General features: G+C 33.6%; 1 protein-coding gene across 5 annotated transcripts in view; it reads right to left on the reverse strand.

The window, feature by feature from the left end:
* The window catches only part of RBL (Noc2p family), a 144,162-nt gene that overhangs the window by 123,462 nt on the left and 2,257 nt on the right, over window positions 1-18,443 (reverse strand). For 4 of the 5 annotated variants that reach the window (XM_028254786.2, XM_082874092.1, XM_028254787.2 and 1 more), the window contains exons 4-14: window positions 16,653-16,761; window positions 16,501-16,552; window positions 16,295-16,389; window positions 15,328-15,396; window positions 11,642-12,172; window positions 11,049-11,348; window positions 10,585-10,908; window positions 8,164-8,370; window positions 7,895-7,984; window positions 7,706-7,803; window positions 6,658-7,015 (exon numbers count right to left, since the gene is read on the reverse strand). In XM_028254786.2, coding sequence (XP_028110587.2) covers window positions 6,904-7,015; window positions 7,706-7,803; window positions 7,895-7,984; window positions 8,164-8,370; window positions 10,585-10,908; window positions 11,049-11,348; window positions 11,642-12,172; window positions 15,328-15,396; window positions 16,295-16,389; window positions 16,501-16,552; window positions 16,653-16,761 — 1,987 coding nt within the window. In that variant the 3' untranslated portion in view covers window positions 6,658-6,903. Of the gene's footprint in view, window positions 1-6,657; window positions 7,016-7,705; window positions 7,804-7,894; window positions 7,985-8,163; window positions 8,371-10,584; window positions 10,909-11,048; window positions 11,349-11,641; window positions 12,173-15,327; window positions 15,397-16,294; window positions 16,390-16,500; window positions 16,553-16,652; window positions 16,762-18,443 lie in introns of those variants that run through there. The other variant, XM_082874099.1, reaches the window with a different exon arrangement.

Below are 18,443 nucleotides of genomic sequence, written 5' to 3' on the forward strand. Positions count from 1 at the left end.
GATCCTAGAGACTCTCTCTCTCTATCTTTTTTTTTTTTTTTTTATAAAAAGAGTTAATTACACTTCATGAGGAGTTTTGTAAATTTATCTAATTAAAAAATAAATCTAAATTTATTTTAATACTAACATTATTTACACCGTACCTTCAAGCACGGGCATACGCTAGTATATATATATTTTACAATTCTTTACTTTTATGCACTTTTTTTTATAATAAGTAAAAATAAGTCATACCTAAAAATAAACTTGAACTAAAACTGTAGTCAGCACAACAATACATATCCAAAAATCGTAACCATATAAAAGAAATAAACAAGTGCAATTGAAAATTTGCCAATTTATTTTTTTAAAATAAATATAATTATCAAATTAATTTAATTTTTTATAAATAATCTATGCACATTAATTTACAAAATAAAACAATCCAATAGTGGACTAAGAGAAGTCAATAAAATTATTAAATAGCTTCAGAATATCATATAATATTATTTACATAATATTTTCTTCTTGACAAATAAAGAATTACAAAAACACAATAAGCAAGTCATTCATTATTTTACTTTTAAGTTAAAAACGCCATATTAAAAAAAAATTTAATTAAAAAAAATATCTAAACTTTCCAAACCGTACTTCTACTTAAATAAAAACTAATCATAAATCCTCTCACAAAAATACACATCTTAGATAAGAAAATTATATCAAATTATGTGATCTGTTACATTACATTTCTTAATTTTGCCTTCCCATTGACATAGAATTAGGAGTCTTAGCCACTGAGCAATTCTTTTGTGCAAAGAAAGTAAGTGTCATGTAGTACCTTCTTCTTCTCTTATTGGTTGAGAGAGTAAGGGTTACATTTATGTGTTAAGTGATGAGGAGACAACATGAAAGACTATGGTGTTTGTGATTGGTTGAAGGTACCATCTGGCATACCACATGGTACCCTCCTAGCACCTAAGACTTTTTCCTTAGCCCACTTCATAAGAGATGAAATTGAGAGAGTAAAATTAGGGGATTTCTTTTAGGCTCAGTTTGGTGATAATACAGGAAAGTGAAAGAAAAAGAAAAAAAGAAAAAAATTGTGTTTGTCCAGACAGAAAGTGATAGAAAGTAATGAAAACTAAAATTTTCTGTACAACTCAAATTTGTTTGTTAGTTAAGCTAATAATTTCTTACAAAATATGAAAATATATATATATATATATATTTATTTCCCTCAAATATTTTCTTTTTGATTATATTTCTCTTTACAACTCCTTATTATGCAGTGATTATATCTTTTTTCTATTATTTTCTTACAAAAATTTTTATCTATTCAAATACATATAAAAAAATATATTTTTATTTTTTTTCTTTCACCTTACTTTTTATTATTTTCGTTTTTTGTCATATTTTTTTTTTTAAAGCAAACGGAGCCTCCTGTGTTTGGCAAGGGCTTTTTCAGGCTTTTTTGGCTATTTTAGTCACAAAAAACAAAATAGGCTATTTTAGCCATAACAAACAAAACATCACATCCAACCTATAATCATTACATTATTCTCTCACAAAAAAAGTCAAAAAAGCCAAAAAGCCAAAAAATCCTTCCCAAACCAAACTTTTTAGCCCAAACTAAAATAGCTAAAAAAACTAAAAAGCCAAAAAACCAACCCACTTGCCAAACGGAGGCTTAGTAAACTTGTGATCAAGAAATGGGACTTTGCCCCAGACCCCACCACTCCACAAACTTATGTGAGAGAGGGAGGAGAGAGAAGGAAAAAAATAATAAAATAATACATAATAACAAATGAATTGAAAGTTGTGAGGGTAAAAAAAATAAAAAATAAAAAAATTATGGCTCCCAAGTATTTTCCCAAGAAATGAGGGAAACAATTCCGCGTGGTATTACTCATTAATGAGACTATTTCTGACTGTCATGGCCGCTCTATCTGCCTGTTTTTTTTCCCTTCTCGTGCTCTTCTTCTAGAAACACCAAAATTAAGAATGGGTTACTTTAAAAAAATATGTATAAATTTACACCAAAGCTTGTATAATTATTAAAAAAAATATTACTTTACCTCTTTTATATATCAATTTATATATTTTGACTCTATTAATTATAAAAATTTATTATTTTTACTTTTCATCGACTTTTTTAAATTTGTACGATTTTCATATTTAAAAGAATCAATATGTATAAATTTATAAATGATAAATGAAAAAATATTTGTTAATATTAAAAATCTTAGTGTAATTAACTCAATTAACAATTCCTTAAAATCCCTTTAATTCTCTCTCATTGTCTTCCTTTTTCAACTAATTTTTAATTTTATAAAATTCTATTCCTCTAGAACCCATCCCAATCAACCAATATTCAAAAAAAAAAAAATTAAAAAAAAAAAACAAAACAAAACAAAACAAAAACAAAAAATACATTTTCTCTCTCCACAACCCTCTATCTACTAACCCATCCTAAATATCCAGGACCATGTTATATATATGAGCCTATCTATCCATTCCTCTCTTCTCAATCTAATCTAAATACACTTCTTCACATATTTTCTGTCTGAGTCATGAATGCTAAAGAATCTTACAAAGATCCATCAATGGCAGAGCAATACCAAGAAGAAGAAGATCAAACAGAGGAGACACTCTCTCTCTGTGATCTTCCAATGTACAGTGATGCCAAAGAAGAAGATCAGAGCTTGTCATCATCATCATTCTCATCCGATCAAGACGACTTCTTCGAGTTCTTCAGCGAAGATTGGAGCACTTTGAGCTCGTACCCAGTTCAAAACATTGTTTTCTGTGGAAAACTCATTGCTTCTAAAGAACCAAACTCAGAAACAGAGCATACCCACAAGATCGAAACCAATAAACAAGATAAACCCAGAAAATCTAGGCTTTTTCGATGGAATTCGAAGATGTTTAGAAGTTCTAAATCCACAAATCCGAAGATAAAAAGATGTGTTTCGAGCCCGAAGTCTCTGTCATTGCCGGTGGGAGATGAATTTAGGTATAAGGGTAGCGAAAAGTACGGATTTCCGGTTCAGAGAGTGTCGGTAGTGGCGGCACCGGTGAGGCCGCGGCGGAGTTTGTTGATGTTTGGATTGGCTAGGATGCCGCCGGAGATGGAGTTGAGGGATATAAGGAGCAGGCAGGGGCGGCGGAGTCGATCGACGGTGGTTCGGAGGAGTGGTGGTGGTGGTAGTGAGAAGGTGAGGAGAGGGAAGGGGTTGTGGGGGATTTGGTGGCTGATCAGGGCGTTGGGTTGTGGTGGCTACCACCACTACGCCACCACCATGCCAACCCGGCCGTGAAGGCTTGGTTTAGATAAGATTTTATTATATTTTATTGGTAGGATTTACTTGTAAAATCTTATTTGTACATATTTATTTGGTATCAATTTTTGAATTGAAGAGTAATTATTTAATCTTTTTGAAATATTAAAATATTTTGTATTCATTTTTGAATTGAGGAGTAATATTTAGGCTCTGTTTGGTTGTGAATTCAAAATGTAATTCCACATGTGTATTTCAGTATGATGTTTGGTTGTGTGTTTGGAATCAGCTTTCCAAACTTCTGCAGAGAGCTCTGTATTACAGCCGCATTTTTTGTTCAAATTTTGGCCAGGGGAAGACCACCCGGACGTCCTTAGGGACTACCGCCCGGACGTCCATGGGGACATCCACCTGGATGTCCTCTGCTGTACAGGAAATTTTTTTTTTTTTTTTTTTTTGCAATTGATTTATATAATTGGAAAAAAAAATTTCTGAAATTTTTTTAATTTTTAATGTGCTTTAAAATAATTTTGAGTTGTATATTTAGTTATGAGTTGTAAATTTTTGTATCACATATCAAATATCACATCAACAATTCCCCACTCAAATCAAACATCTTTTCAAAAACTATTTTCAAAACTCTTTACCAAACAAATTTTCTACACTCAAATCATAATTTTACAACACACAAATTCAAAATACAATTCATACTCTCAAATCACATTTACAAAACACAACCAAACGCAACCTTAGTCTTTTTAAAATATCGAAATATTATATTCTATGCAATAACAAGTGATTATGTATTTACTTGACTCAAAAAAATAAATTGAGAAAATTACAAAACACCATGACATTATAGTCCAAAAAATAATAATTGGGTAAATTACCAATGGGTTCTAATAGTTGGATTTAATTTTCATCAAGTCCTATTAAAAATAAGTTTTTGTAAAATTGTCGCTAAAAATAATTTTTGTGATAATTTTTTATATATGTCGTTAAAAATTGACAATTAGTGTTTTTTTGTCATAATTTTAAAAAAAATGTTGCTAAAACTTACAATTAATGACCTTTTTTATGACAAATTTTTTCCATAAGACCTATTAGATAATAAGTCCACTTATTAGAACCTACACGTAAGTACTCCCAAAACAATTTCTACCAATTTTAGGATTTGGACTTTTATAATATTATACAGATGTATTTTCATTGGTAGAGATCACAAGTAAAAATTGAATGATATTAGTTATATTTTTTTAAACCAAAATCAAAATAAAAATTGAATATATGCACACACACACATATATACATATCAATTTAGTTTTTTTTTTTAAAAAAAAAAAGTGGTGAAAAGTCTAATTTACAGAGTTTATAAATCATTAGATTTAAGATAAAATCTTGTTTAGTAATAAAGATATGTCAGAAAAGTTGACGGCAACCTATGGCGGTGACCAGCGGCCGACGACAATTGGTGAGGTAGAGAAATGTGTAATATTCAACAAATAATAAATTTTAACAAATAAACAAATTGGATGATTTTAACAGATAGACTGATAGATTAGTTTTAACAGATAGTTGTTATTTTGGACAAATTGTGTCTTTTTGATCCAAAAAAATTAGAATTTGGCTTAATGACCCAAAAGATTAAGAAATGAACTTATGGCCGGAATGTCCATTTATTTATTCCTCAACTTTTTTACTAAGGGTAATTCTATTTACACACCATTAATACTCTCAATACACATCATTAATAGATTAAATTTATATTCTAATAATATCTTCCAATGAAATGGCTATTGAGGACAACATAAGATGTATTCTACCCATCATATTTAAAAACATAAAATACTCTTCATACACCATCATCCTATAAGGTTTAGGATTTTAAGATATAAATATTGTATTTTTTCATCATCTTCACCATTAACATTCTCATTATCAATTAGCTAACTTCATTCTCTTCTCCATTATATTTATTTTTTAAACTCAAAACATTATTACCTTTGAAGATTTAGTATTAAGAACAATGAAATCAATTAATTTTGAAGATTTGCGTATTATGGATGACACTGAAATGGTTGGTTCCGATATAAATATTGAAAACGTTGATTTGAACATTGAAAAGGTTAAGTTATGACTTAGTTTTTTGATTTTTGATTTATCTCGTTCGTATGTTGGGAAGATAAGTTTGTTCGTCATGTTCGGATAATCAGAGTTAAATTTTTACACAATATTTGATTATTTATATTTGAACAGAACAATTTTGCTCAAATTATTAAGATTGACCAAATATTAAATGTTCATACATAAAAAATTGAACATTTTCAATTAATTCGGTTAAAATAAATTAAACTTTTATTTATTGTTCAGATATAAATTTTTTAACAAATTAAGTTTTTTCAACTTTGTATTTGTGACATGATTAATTTGATGAATTTGAAACGAGAACGAGAGACCAAAGTTCAAGGCCGACAATGAAGATCAATACTGGCGAAGATGGAGGCCGAATGAAACACTTAGCCAGTGATTTGAAACGACGAGATGAGAAACCGGCGAAGATGATAAAGATGGTCTCTGTTAATCTCTGTTCTGAAGATTGTAAAGTTTTTGTTGTGTAGTGATGAAGATGAAGAGTTTTTAGTATGTATAATAGTGTGTATTCAAATAATTAATGTTATGTTAATATAAGATTAGTAATGAAAAGTTGAAGTATGAATTAAAATATTTTTAAATCTTAAAAATTATTTTATGTGTATTAAGTAATGATGTATACTGAAAATATTAGTAGTATGTAAATATAATCACCTTTTTTACTAGATAAATTTGACGAATTGAATTTTATGTAGGGTAGGTTTTATCAAGTGTACTCCACAGTCAGGTGCAATAGAGAACCCAACTCATTTTAAACATTAGAAGCATTTATTCGGTGCTGCAACGTGGTGCACACAACTCGATTAATTGATAGAAGTGAAACTCACAATTTTATATTTGGTAATAATAGCTACAGAGGACATAATATTTGAGATTGGTGTGACATGTGCCACGAGGTACCCAAGGGCATAATTTTTTGATTTCTAGGTTCACCAATTTGATATTATGTACAGAAATAGACTATTAATACTAAAGAGCCTCAAAATGTTAATTAATATATATTGGATTAGACAAGACACACCACAGGCTCTGAATATGATAATTAATAAGTCAAAACATGCACTTAGGGAAGATGATAAGACATTGTGGCCTTTTACCAAAATTGAGTTTGGTACCTCAAAATCATCAAATTAGTGACACACATATCAAAAGAAACAGTACAAACAAATTTTTTTAAGAAAAAAAAAATATATATATATATATAAAACCTAGAAAGTTTATGCCTCAAATGCAAATCAAAAGAACAAGGTTACAAATGTAAGACTGATCATTAATCCCCAACATAACTGGTCCAACATGGTCATCAGTTGTAACAATTAATTTCCACCGATCTAGCATTATCATCAGCAGCACACTCAATAATTAATTGCAACTTTAAATGTGTAAATGAAAGCTATTTCAAATACAACTACAAAATTTTCAAATAACATAAACAAAATTTCATTTCCTTGACTTGTATAGAGATTAGAAAAAGTGTGTTCGAAAAATTAAATTTTCATGTGCTTTTCTGCCCTTTAGGATCATCTCCTCCACTATTGACACCCCCATTAAGCTTTTTGCTTGGAAGCCGTCCTCTTTTTCTCTTCATATTCTTACGCTCCATGGAACTGTAGTAAAAATCATTAACTGGTACAGTTATTGCAAAATGAATGGAGAGGTAAAAAGGCCGAGAAAAGTCAGATTTGGCCAAATCAAATGTAGTCCTTTCACAAAGGTGTTTGACGCATAAAAAATCTATCGAGAAGTCATATTTGCTTAATGACAACCGAACTCGCTTTCAAACCTTAGCATTATGCATCACCACGATTTCCTTGTCCCAATACAGTAATGAAATAGCGCACACAGAAAGTTGGGATTCATAGCAAGTAGAAGGTATACTTCAGTGACGACCAACAATATGCATATCGAAACTGGAATTTATACGACCAATTTGCAGAAGACAACTTTTTGCATTTTAACAATGCCATTATCCCTCTCCTGGTTGAAAGCAAATTAATTTCATAATTTGAATTCGTCATTTCAAATCATGTCCCTAATACAAGCCATAATCCCTATAATACCACATTTTTGTCTTAAAACAATACATGTTTCACATTTCATTTAACCAAACAAACCCAACCCAAGTGTATTACAAATGTCAAACAATCAAGTCGTCCAATTAGAATTTTTTTTACTCCAGTTGGTTATACTAGCATAGCTTTTGAGTTTAACTCATAGATAATTCAAGAGGTTTTCAGTTGTAGCAAACAAAAAAAAAGAAAAAGAAGAAGGTAGAAAACAGGCTAGATAAACTGTACCTTTTAATTCCATTAGTGTCTAGATTCCTTGAAGTAGCCTTTTGCATGACACTTCTATAATACTGAGTAAATGGAGCATTGAGACTGCCCATTTCAAGCTGTGCATCAACCATTTATTGAACTCAGCAAAAGTTACATTCATCAAATCCTAGGAAAGAATTGTTGGCAGTTGACAGAAATAATGCAAACCTGAAGAAATGATTCAACGGATTGATGATCTTTTGGTGAGAAAGCTAAGTCATCTCGTTTCTTCTGCACATACTCAACATTCTTTTCGACCTGCGGCACCACAAAATTGTTTCAAAAAATAATAACAAAAATAGAATAATATTAAAAGCCATTAGACCATTGAGATTCCCAGGCCAAGTAGGGATAGATTTTTAGAATCAGTTTTTACAGGCCTCAACCTATTACAAACTTAAAGTTGCACAAGATTAGAATTACAACACAATACATACCTGATCAATCAAACGCTTCACCACACGCCTCAAACTTTCAGTGGTTGCTATTTCATGAAACCTTCTAAGGTGGATGAGTGGAATAGTTGATAGCTCGGGGAAGGAGATGTGGTAGCTCCACCGAGCAAAGTGCACAGAGAGTTGTTCAACAGCAGAGAAAACACATTCCTCTTGAAAGTTCCGAGATTTTAACCAATGTTTTGGCAACTGCACCACATGTGGATCTCAAATTATTTAAGGTTACTAATAAAGATGATTGTGAGTATAGCGATCCCGGGTTTACCCTTGTTGTACAGTGATCCGGACATGTGTCTGTGGATGTTGGTAGTTGATTATTATCTTGTTTACATCCTTTTACTTCGTATTTGAGTTATAGGATGTGTTGGGCAGGTTTGTTACAGGTTGGTTGAGTTTAGAAACCAAAACTAGTTGCCCAGATTTTGACCTGTTCGCTCGAGCGGGGGTTTTGGCGCTCGAGCGGGAATTGCACCCATCCAGTATTTCCTGTGCAGTGTTGGACGCTCGAGCGTGGTATTGGCCGCTCGAGCGAGGTTGTGTGAGTGCCGCTCGAGCGGAGAGTTGGAAGCTCGAGCGGAGAACTAGTTCTATAAAAGTTCTGGGAGTGTGTATCCGCCGCTCGAGCGGGATTGTTGACGCTCGAGCGGGAGTCTGTGAGTGACGCTCGAGCGGGGTGTTTGACGCTCGAGCGGGTCGACTGGGTTTAAGTTCCGTGTTTTGACTTTTCAAATCACTTTTTCACTTTCTCTTCTCTCTCCTACTTTTCCAAAACCACTATTGTTGAGCCTCTCACTCTAAAACTCTACCTTCTCTCTAGGTTTTGATCTAGTATGAGTGATTTGCTCATCTTTGGCCTTTACAAAAAAGTTGTTGATCGTCGAGGGCTACATTTTAATCTGAAAATTTTGAGATTTGGAGCACGTTGGGTTTTGTCATCTTCTCCCTTTGAGCTCCGAATTTGAGGTAGGGATATCCTACTCCTCTCTATGGATTTTGTCTTTAAATTTTGGTATTTTGAGAGGTTGGGGTTGGTTTGGTGATTTTGTGAAAGATTGGGGCTTTTGTGTTATTTTACAAAGGTTGGGGTTTTATTTATAATAAACCTAGATGTATGTTTGGTATAGAGGAATGGAATAAATGTTGAATCATTGATGAAAATGGGACCCAAGGGTTGTAATGGTAATTATGGAAAATGACCTAATTACATTGTTTGATTAATTGAGATAATTAATTGTGAGAAATGAGGAAATGAAATGGAATTGTTAAGATTGGGAATGTATGGGGAAAAAGGGTGTAGTTGAATTATTTATCACTCACCGAATTGAAATGTCGATTGAATATCCATTGTGCATTTATTTTCTGTTTAGAGATAACTGCTTTGGGCTATCGGTGGAGGATAGTCGTGATTGTTGTAGACAATGCATGATGATTAGGCAAATGAAAACTAATCAATGGAATGTGTCATGGAATTTGACGGTTGATAGAATACATTAACTGTATGTATTGAGTGATTGTATATAGAATCAATGTGTTTGTATACGTTATGTGTAGAGGAGGAGATGGGGGATGTCCTCCGCGGTTTAGGGGAAGATAGGGGATGTACCTCTAAACCGGATAGTATTGGGAGAAGATAGGGGATGAACTCCGTAGATACAGCTCATATGCTTGTCTAGAGAAGTAAAGATAGAGCTCTTATGCTTATCTTTGTGAAGTGTGGATATAGCTTATATGCTTATCTGTGTATGTGGGATATTGTTGTTATACATATCTGTTGAGAATGTGGATATAGCTTATATGCTTATCTGTGAATGTGGGATATAGTTTTTATACATATCTGTTGAGATGATGATAGAGCTAATATGCTTATCTGTTGAAAAAGGGAAAATGAAAAGTAACTTGGACTCATAAGTCGTATGACATAAATATGTGGTTTATGTGAATGTATCAGTGTTGGCCATCTATCAATTGCTAATCTTTTAGTCATTGTTCATGGTTGGTTTAGTGTATTTCTACTGGGCTGTGGCTCACCCTATATGGGAATATCATTTTCAGGTACAGGTAGCATGCCACCTCCAAGGACATAGCTTGGGAGGCTAGAGGCGGACATACTTTTGTCGTTTTATTTTTGATGTATTACATGTAAATTCAAGCCAAGGGCTAAATATGTAAATGAGTTAGTACTCTTTTGTTGTAACCAAGTGTTAACTTGGAAAGCTGTAAGCCCGTAGGGCATTTTGCTTTTGTTGTTAACATGTAATACTTTTGTAATGAAACTCTGATGAATGTAAGGTTGTGGGACTTTTATATATCAATGCATATTTATTTGATGGGTTTAATGTAGTTATTTTGAGGGCGTTACAGTGAGTTTGTGGAAATAATTCTTAAAGAACAATATGTCCTGACCTTCAATACTGATGAAAAGCTGATGGCCTTTCCTGGTTTTCCACCTTCCTTGCCCATTTTGTACTCTAAAACATCTAAGACTAATGCTGCAATGGGGATGAAGATCCCACTCGAACTGGAGAGATGATTTAGCCACTGAACACACTTTAATCTTAAAGGGAAATATCTTGGTCCAGGAAACAGGCAAGCCACTCCATTTATGAGCTGGATGATCACATAAAACACATGATGAAGATCATAATCGCATATATTGGCTGATATAAACATAACCCAGAGATCAATGCAGTTTGTGTACTGCCAACTGCATATCTTCTTGAGTGATTCCTGCAGAAAAAGCAAGTCCAAGTTATATAATGTCATGATTGGACAAACATGCATTACTATGAGTATCCAATCCAAAAAAGCAAATGGTAATGTCGGATCCAATGAAACAAACAGCAAGAGAAAGAATGTTGACTACATACCTTCTTTTTTCGTAGACCCTGCTTCAATATATTGGCAAGTTGTTGAATAGATAGAAGAGCCTTCGCACATGATTTATGAACGTCTAAAGAGCATAGCTCAATAAACGAGTTCCTTAAGAACTGCATATGCTTAGTATTGACGAAGTCCACAACTTTACTGCGACTAATATAGGATTTATACGTCTTTATTAAGCAGATGTCAAAGCATTCAGAGCTAAACACAACAGCCACATCCCGTATTATAAGAAAGGAATATGATGATAGAACCCCTTCACCAGTCACCCATAAATGAACTGTAGCCTGCACCAAAAAATGCCATTAGAAAGTGCCAAGATTTATGGTTGAGATTCTTGAAAGGATAAAGCTTCTTTTTTACCATAATACATTGTTTTTTTCTGGTTTACTGGGTCAGACTTGATAGAATAATAGTTAAAAATATACATATATGCATGCATATATATACATGAAACCAAAATTTGTTAGGAAGATCACAATTTCCGTGAAGAACATAGATTAGATGTTCAAACTGTGTCAATTGCCACCACATAGACAATGTATGTCTAGTTAGTATCACGCTAGTAAAATTAAAGTACCTTCATCAGTCTCTTCAGCAAAGATGGAAATGCAGCAAAGAATATTATAGAAGCTCTCAGTCGGCTCAAGGAGAAAGCCAATATCTCCGAGTCAGCGACCTGATTCAAGAAAAATAATGTACTCCTCAAATAAGACTTGATGAGTGGCTTCAGACTTTTCCACTTAGAAGTATTCTTCAACTCCAAAATGCTCTCTTTCTTGCAACTGGAAGAAGGTATTTTCAACGGACCCCGAAATATATTATCAGCCTCACGAAGCATGAACATTAATATGCTGCAGAAAGTTCCGCTGTTCTGAATTCTTTGGCACGAGGCATTATCAGGAACACCGATGGAGTCAGTACCATACCGGCACGCAGCACGATACCCATTTAAAAGAGTCTTAAGGGCAGACTTATTATGCTCATCCTTAATTAGTTGACACAGAGAATTTATAACAGAATGTGTCAACACTTTGCCCTGGCTCATAATGGAGCTATCTTCATCCACTAGCCGCATGCTGTGATTACTTGTTTCATCTTCATCAGAATCCTGTCACACAGATAAGCACACTGCAAACTCATAACATGTCATGAAAAACTAGCTAACAAATAGCAATAAAGTTAGAAGATGAAATTCTTCTTTATTAAACTTATTTAACTTATAAGAAGAAGAAAATCAAGTTAGCAATGAGATATCTTCAAAGGATACTTTTTAATTTTATTTTTTTGAGACACTGCCTTTTTATTATTCCAAACAACCCATCGAGCAAATTGAACAATACAATTGGAAAACTGAAATGAATACTTTGTGCTCAGTCATAGAAGTTCATCAACAAAATATAAAGTAATGCCACCAGGGGCCCACCACAGAAAACAAATTAGACAAATTTTGAAAAAACTGAAAAGGAAAAAAATGCCTATTTTGAATGATTCAAGCGGTATTTTGGGCCTGGAGAACAAAAATTGAAGCATGCACTCCATAATTACCTCACAATTTAAGAAGACGACTGTAGGGCACACCTGAAGACAGCCTTCTAACATAATCATGGTTGTACAATTCTGAGCCATGTCCCATGGCTGTCTAGATAGTAGGTTGCGCATGGGCCACAACAGGCGAGGTTCGGCCTGGGCCATAGTAAACTGTCCCAAGCCCGGGCAGCCTGACAACAGGCCCAGTGTTTTAAAAGGCGCGCCTAAACGCCGAGGCACACCTAGGCGCCTCAGACAACTTGACGCAAGACGTAGTAGGATAGGCGCATTTGAGGCGCTTAAGGCGCGCGCCTCATGCCTTCATTTAAATTTTTGCTCCATCCTTATTCTTTGTGTGTGTAACCATACGGAATTACAACCCCTTTAATATAAAATGTAAACACATACTTTGAGCCCCAATTTTCATATCAAAAAAAGCTCTAGGAATTAAGCAAAAGGTCTGAGAGAGCAAGATGGATATATGGCTTTGGGATTCCTTTTAATGTAGTAAATTATAATAGTTTCGGGCCAGTGATTGAAGCTATCAAGCAATTTGGTCCCAATTTAAAATTAAAACCACTAAGGTATGGTATGAGTTCCTTATCTAAAAAAAAAAATGAATCACGTTAATAAATTGATAAAGAAAGATATATAGTATTGGATAAAGTAAGAATGAATGTTATTTTTGAGAAAATTTTGATGCGTTGAATGTCATTTTTCATGATTTTAGGAATATTGAATGTCGTTCAAATTATTATTTTTTTTTTTTTTTAAATTCTAAGAATATTTGTTTTATGTTAAAAATTTCGCCTACATTAATATTTGATTCCAAGGCGCCTCACATTTAAGCTCCAGGAAACCTTAGCGCTTCAAAGCACCTAGAGCTTTTTAAAACACTGAACAGGCCTAAATCATCAATCCCAGACAAAGCCCTTGAATCAGATCCAAAAAAAAAAAAAAAAAAAAAAAAAGAAGAAAAGACCCAGCCTCAGAAATGCTTCAACGCTTAGGCCCTGTCCCATTTATCCTATATGGTTATTTTTGTTATAATAATTTTACACTAAACTATAATCACAACCCACTTGGTAGCTCAATTTGCTTTAATATACTCTTTCAACTAATAAGTTTGGGGATCAAACCTCATAACTCTTATTGGCAGAGACTAGCGTATATGATATCGATCTTCCATCAAAATACATATATATATATATATATATATATCAATAATATCACAACCATATGCATATTTATGTACATGAGTGTGTAATATTCTCGATACTTAATAAAAAAAGTTTGTAACATTCTCGGCCCAAACTGTAGAGGCCTCAAACACTATTCCCAAGACCAACCTACAAGCCAATTAAATAATTCAAGGGATGGCATGGGCAAGCTTCACAGGCCGTCAGTGCCAATGTCAACCCCTACTAGATAGTACACAAAGGATGATGAGCACGTTCACCACTTATAAAAGTTAGAAGAGCAATTTACAAATTAAAAACATCAGCGCTCTTTTCATCTAGAACTTCATCTACCACTAATTATGCATCAGATTCAAAAACTATTAGTCTTGTTTAGGGCTGCAAATGAGCCGAGCCAAACCGAGCCGAGCTAAGCTAAGCCAAGCCAAGCCAAGGCGAGGCGAGCCGAACTTTAGTATGTTTGGCTTGTTTAATAAGATTTTAGCAAGAACAAGCTCGAGCTCTCGAGCTCGAACTCAATAAAAATTTAACGAACCGAACTCGAGATAAGTTGGTTTAAGTTTGACTCGAGCTCGAGCTCGAGCTCAAGCCTGTTCACAAGTATTAACAGGCCAAAAAATTTATAAATTTATATTTGCATATGAGACTAAAGTCACAATTAAAACTCTGATTATACAATTATATATACAATATATATAAACATACAAAAAGTTAATATTTTACCAAAATAATAATATCTATCACAACTATTTTATATATATGTACTATCTATAGTTAACTATTATTTGTGTTTATATTTTTTAAATAGATAAATAACATATTTATCTTATTTTTTATACATATTTTTACATTATTTAATATATTAATAATAAATGTTAAACGAGTCAACTAACGAGCCAAGTTTACGAGCTGAGCATTAGTATGTTTAGACTTGTTTATTAAAAATTTAACGAGCTCGAGCTCGAATGCAAAAGAAAAAAAATTTAACAAACCGAATTCAAACGAGCTTTTTCCGAACCGAGCTCGAACCCATTCACGAACGGCTCTATTCATTTGCAGCCCTAGTCTTGTTAAAGGTCAGCAGATATTACTACAGTATTTATGAAAACTTCCTTTAACATTATTAGTTAATAAAATAATAGAAAAATGGAATTTTCAGTATCTAACTGTCACACAAAATTGTTGTCACCAAAATAACCAAAATGATGATCTCTGATGATCTAATGCCAAAATGACAAAGAAAAAAGGAAAGACAAGAAACTTATAATCTTAAAAACATTTGGGGTTGGAATGATTTGTCACAAGATCTCAAACAATAATTTCTATTCTCAAGATTGTGAGCAACAAAGTGTGACAAGCCATAATATAAAAAGTTATAAAAGGGTAGCAAATAATTATGAATAGATGCATATGCTACTTAACTGATACTGTTGCAAAACCATTTAATATTAACATCTGGCAATCAACTAAAATTTTCCTGCTGCTGCCTCAGATTTATAAGTCCATAATAGAAAAGTAGATTCACTAAGTAGCTTACCATCTCTTCGCCTCGGAACATCTCAGGGCCTTTCTTGTAGCTTGCTAAAAACTTAGCGAACTCTGGGTCCTGAAAATTTCCAATTTCAATTGCTTTAATAAATGTATAAAGAGGGTATTAAAGAAATTGAAAAACTAGGGTATAATGGAAAGAAGAGAGAATGGACACCGAACTGCAGAGAAAGGGGAGAAGCATTAAAACAGTTCTTGAGATAGCATTTTTTCACGAACTCGTATTCCCACATCAAAACTCAAGTAAATTGGTCCCAAACATGCAATTAAGACCTGAGGCAAATATTTAAATGTCTCTGCATTTCCTATTTAAAGCCTGATGCAGAATGTGAAGCCATGCACAACAGACATAAGGTAGCAAGAGTGACCCTATAAGCCATGCATATCTAACCTTTTTCTTTTCCCTTTTTGGATAGAAACATAGTCCACTAGAAAGATACCAAAGGGGGTGCAATGCATGCACAAGTCATTCATATCTAACTTGCCATTGCCTGATATATGACAAAATAAAGGGTGATACTAAAGTGACTGGGTGGAAAGAGGGCCGAAGACAATTTGGTCAACCAGAGTCTATGAAAAGCTATGGGTCCAATGATCCTTAACAACACAAACAAAGTCTTCCTATTGCCAGATAATTATCATATATATGCATATAATCGAACACAGATCCCGATAATTATGAGGTACTTCACTGTAACATTGCCCAAGAAGGATACCTGAGTCTTCTATATTTTGTTTGATAATCAGCATGTGGCATGGACACTGTCCAGAGCCATAACACACCAGAGCTCATGCCCTTTCTAATATTTTTTCTGGATGAAACTCATCCATAGTTTTTGGTAAGGACTAAAAAGCATCACACTTCACACTGTTCTAGGGAAGTAGATAGAAGTACAAAACATCCAACATAAATATCATTCCTTCAACTGTACCAAAAGTGACGAACAGAAAATTACCTTCTTCTTCAGCCTATCCAATTTTTTCTTTTGCACAGCAAGCTCCTTCTGAACCTTACTGTTGTGCACTGACAAGCCCAAAACACTACTGGTGTCTGCATATGTATTGATCAATTTAAATAGAAAGGGGACAGCAGTTCCACAGGAGAAGAGAGGAAGAGAAAGGCTTAATTATAAAGAGTTCAAAAGATTGACAACGATATTACCTTCTATATTAATCTCATTTTGACTTTCTGCAACATGTGGACAGCTTGAGTCCTGATTTGCTAAAACATATAATCAATGCAGAAAATCCCAATAGACAAAACAAAATGAAATATCAAAAAAGAGATGTTTCAAGCATAATATAGTTCAAAACCTCTGAAAGAAATCCATCACTGTCTGAAGCATCTTCCGCCACATCACTGTCATCTTCTGTGAATATCTCATCAAGAGAAATATTTTTTAGATCTTCCCCTTCAGGGTCCCTGGGAACAATAATGAATTTCTGAATAAATGAATAAAGACAAATACATGCATAATCCTTCAAACGGGGACCCCTCCCAGACCCCCATTAAATGGGGACTAAACTGGGTGTAGTTTTAATCCTTAATTACCATCCCTTAATGGTTCAAATGTCATGTCATATGCACAGTTCTGAAAACATAAGTGAGCAAGAACAATGATGATGAAGATGATGATTGTAACAGTAATTTGTTTTAACTGATAAAATTTTAATGTGTAAATGCTTCACAGAGCCATTTAAAAAGTTCCTTAAAAACAATGTGAGAGAGAGAGGGAGAGAGAGAGAGAATGTCTGCACAAGATGGCTGACAGCTTTACAAACTGTGGAAACTTAAATTCATATACAAAAGCCTCCAAGAAAAAAAGAAGTCTGTTTCTACGGAAGACAACAAAAAAATAGGGAAAACAAGAACCAATAGGACCCACTAGAGTTTCATTGGAGACTTCACAATGTTATAGATGAGATGTGATGATGTTCATTACTTACAATTGCTCCTAAGGGCAGATGTAATGATGTTCATCAATTACAATTACTCCTAATGGCACACAATGCCCACAAAAGCTAGAAACAGGTGAATGATACATCACAAACAAGCTACAAAGTCAAGACCCTATAATTTACACTCTATTCAATAATTAGTGCCAAACAATTCATAATAAAATGGCCAGTCTAGAAACAAAGAGGGAAAGAACAACACACCAACAAACAATCAAAATTCCCAAGTCTACTGCCTATTAGGAGTCATCTACATCAACAAAAAGCCACAATTTAAGAAAAATAATCAAGTTTAGATGGCTTGAGTGATAGTGTTTCGAACCACTAAATGACTAAATGAACTACTCTAACTTCTATGCCAAGCCAAAAATAGAGCCTTTCACATATCTGGAATCCACATTGATTTACAGAACTCTGTCAAAATTTGTGAACCACATTGGAATCCACATTGATTTACAAAACTGTCAAAATTTGTGCACCACATATAGTTTTGGATCATTTTTTTTTTTTTTTTTGGGGGGGGGGGGGTTATTTCTTGTGAGGACCTCATTAGAACATTGAAATGTACTATATTTGAATGCCCTACATAACCCTTTATTAATGGAGGACAGGTAATACATCTATTTCTTCCCTCTAATGAGCCTGCTAAATTACAAGGTTTGATATGTTGGTTCATAGATCAATCTCATCGTGTAAGGTAATAACTAGTTTAGTTGATCATCATTAGTTAACAACCTAACAGGTAAAAAGGTGCAAACATGCTGCTTAACACCTTGTCAACATTTCATGAATTTGAAAATATTCAATAAATTGACATCTTACAACATTGAGTAGTTTATGGCAAATAGACTAGTTCTACTCTATTATAGTCAAAATTTGCACATACCTACATGTATATACAGCATATATACATATATATATATATAGAGAGAGAGAGAGAGAGAGAACAAACATATCTTTAATTGAGAATTGAGACCCAAAATAATAGGGCGTTCAAACCCTAAAGCAGGTCATGGATCATATGCACAGCAGCACATGCCAGCAATTGGATTTGGATATCAACTCAAGGGAGTCCCTACTAAAAGCAAACCAACCCAGAATAACATATTAAAGGGATCCAAATCCTAAATTCTGACATAGAACCAAGAA

This window comes from Camellia sinensis, chromosome 1 (genome assembly GCF_055761805.1).
Source record: "Camellia sinensis isolate YWXY chromosome 1, ASM5576180v1, whole genome shotgun sequence".
NCBI classification, from domain to species: Eukaryota; Viridiplantae; Streptophyta; class Magnoliopsida; order Ericales; family Theaceae; genus Camellia; species Camellia sinensis.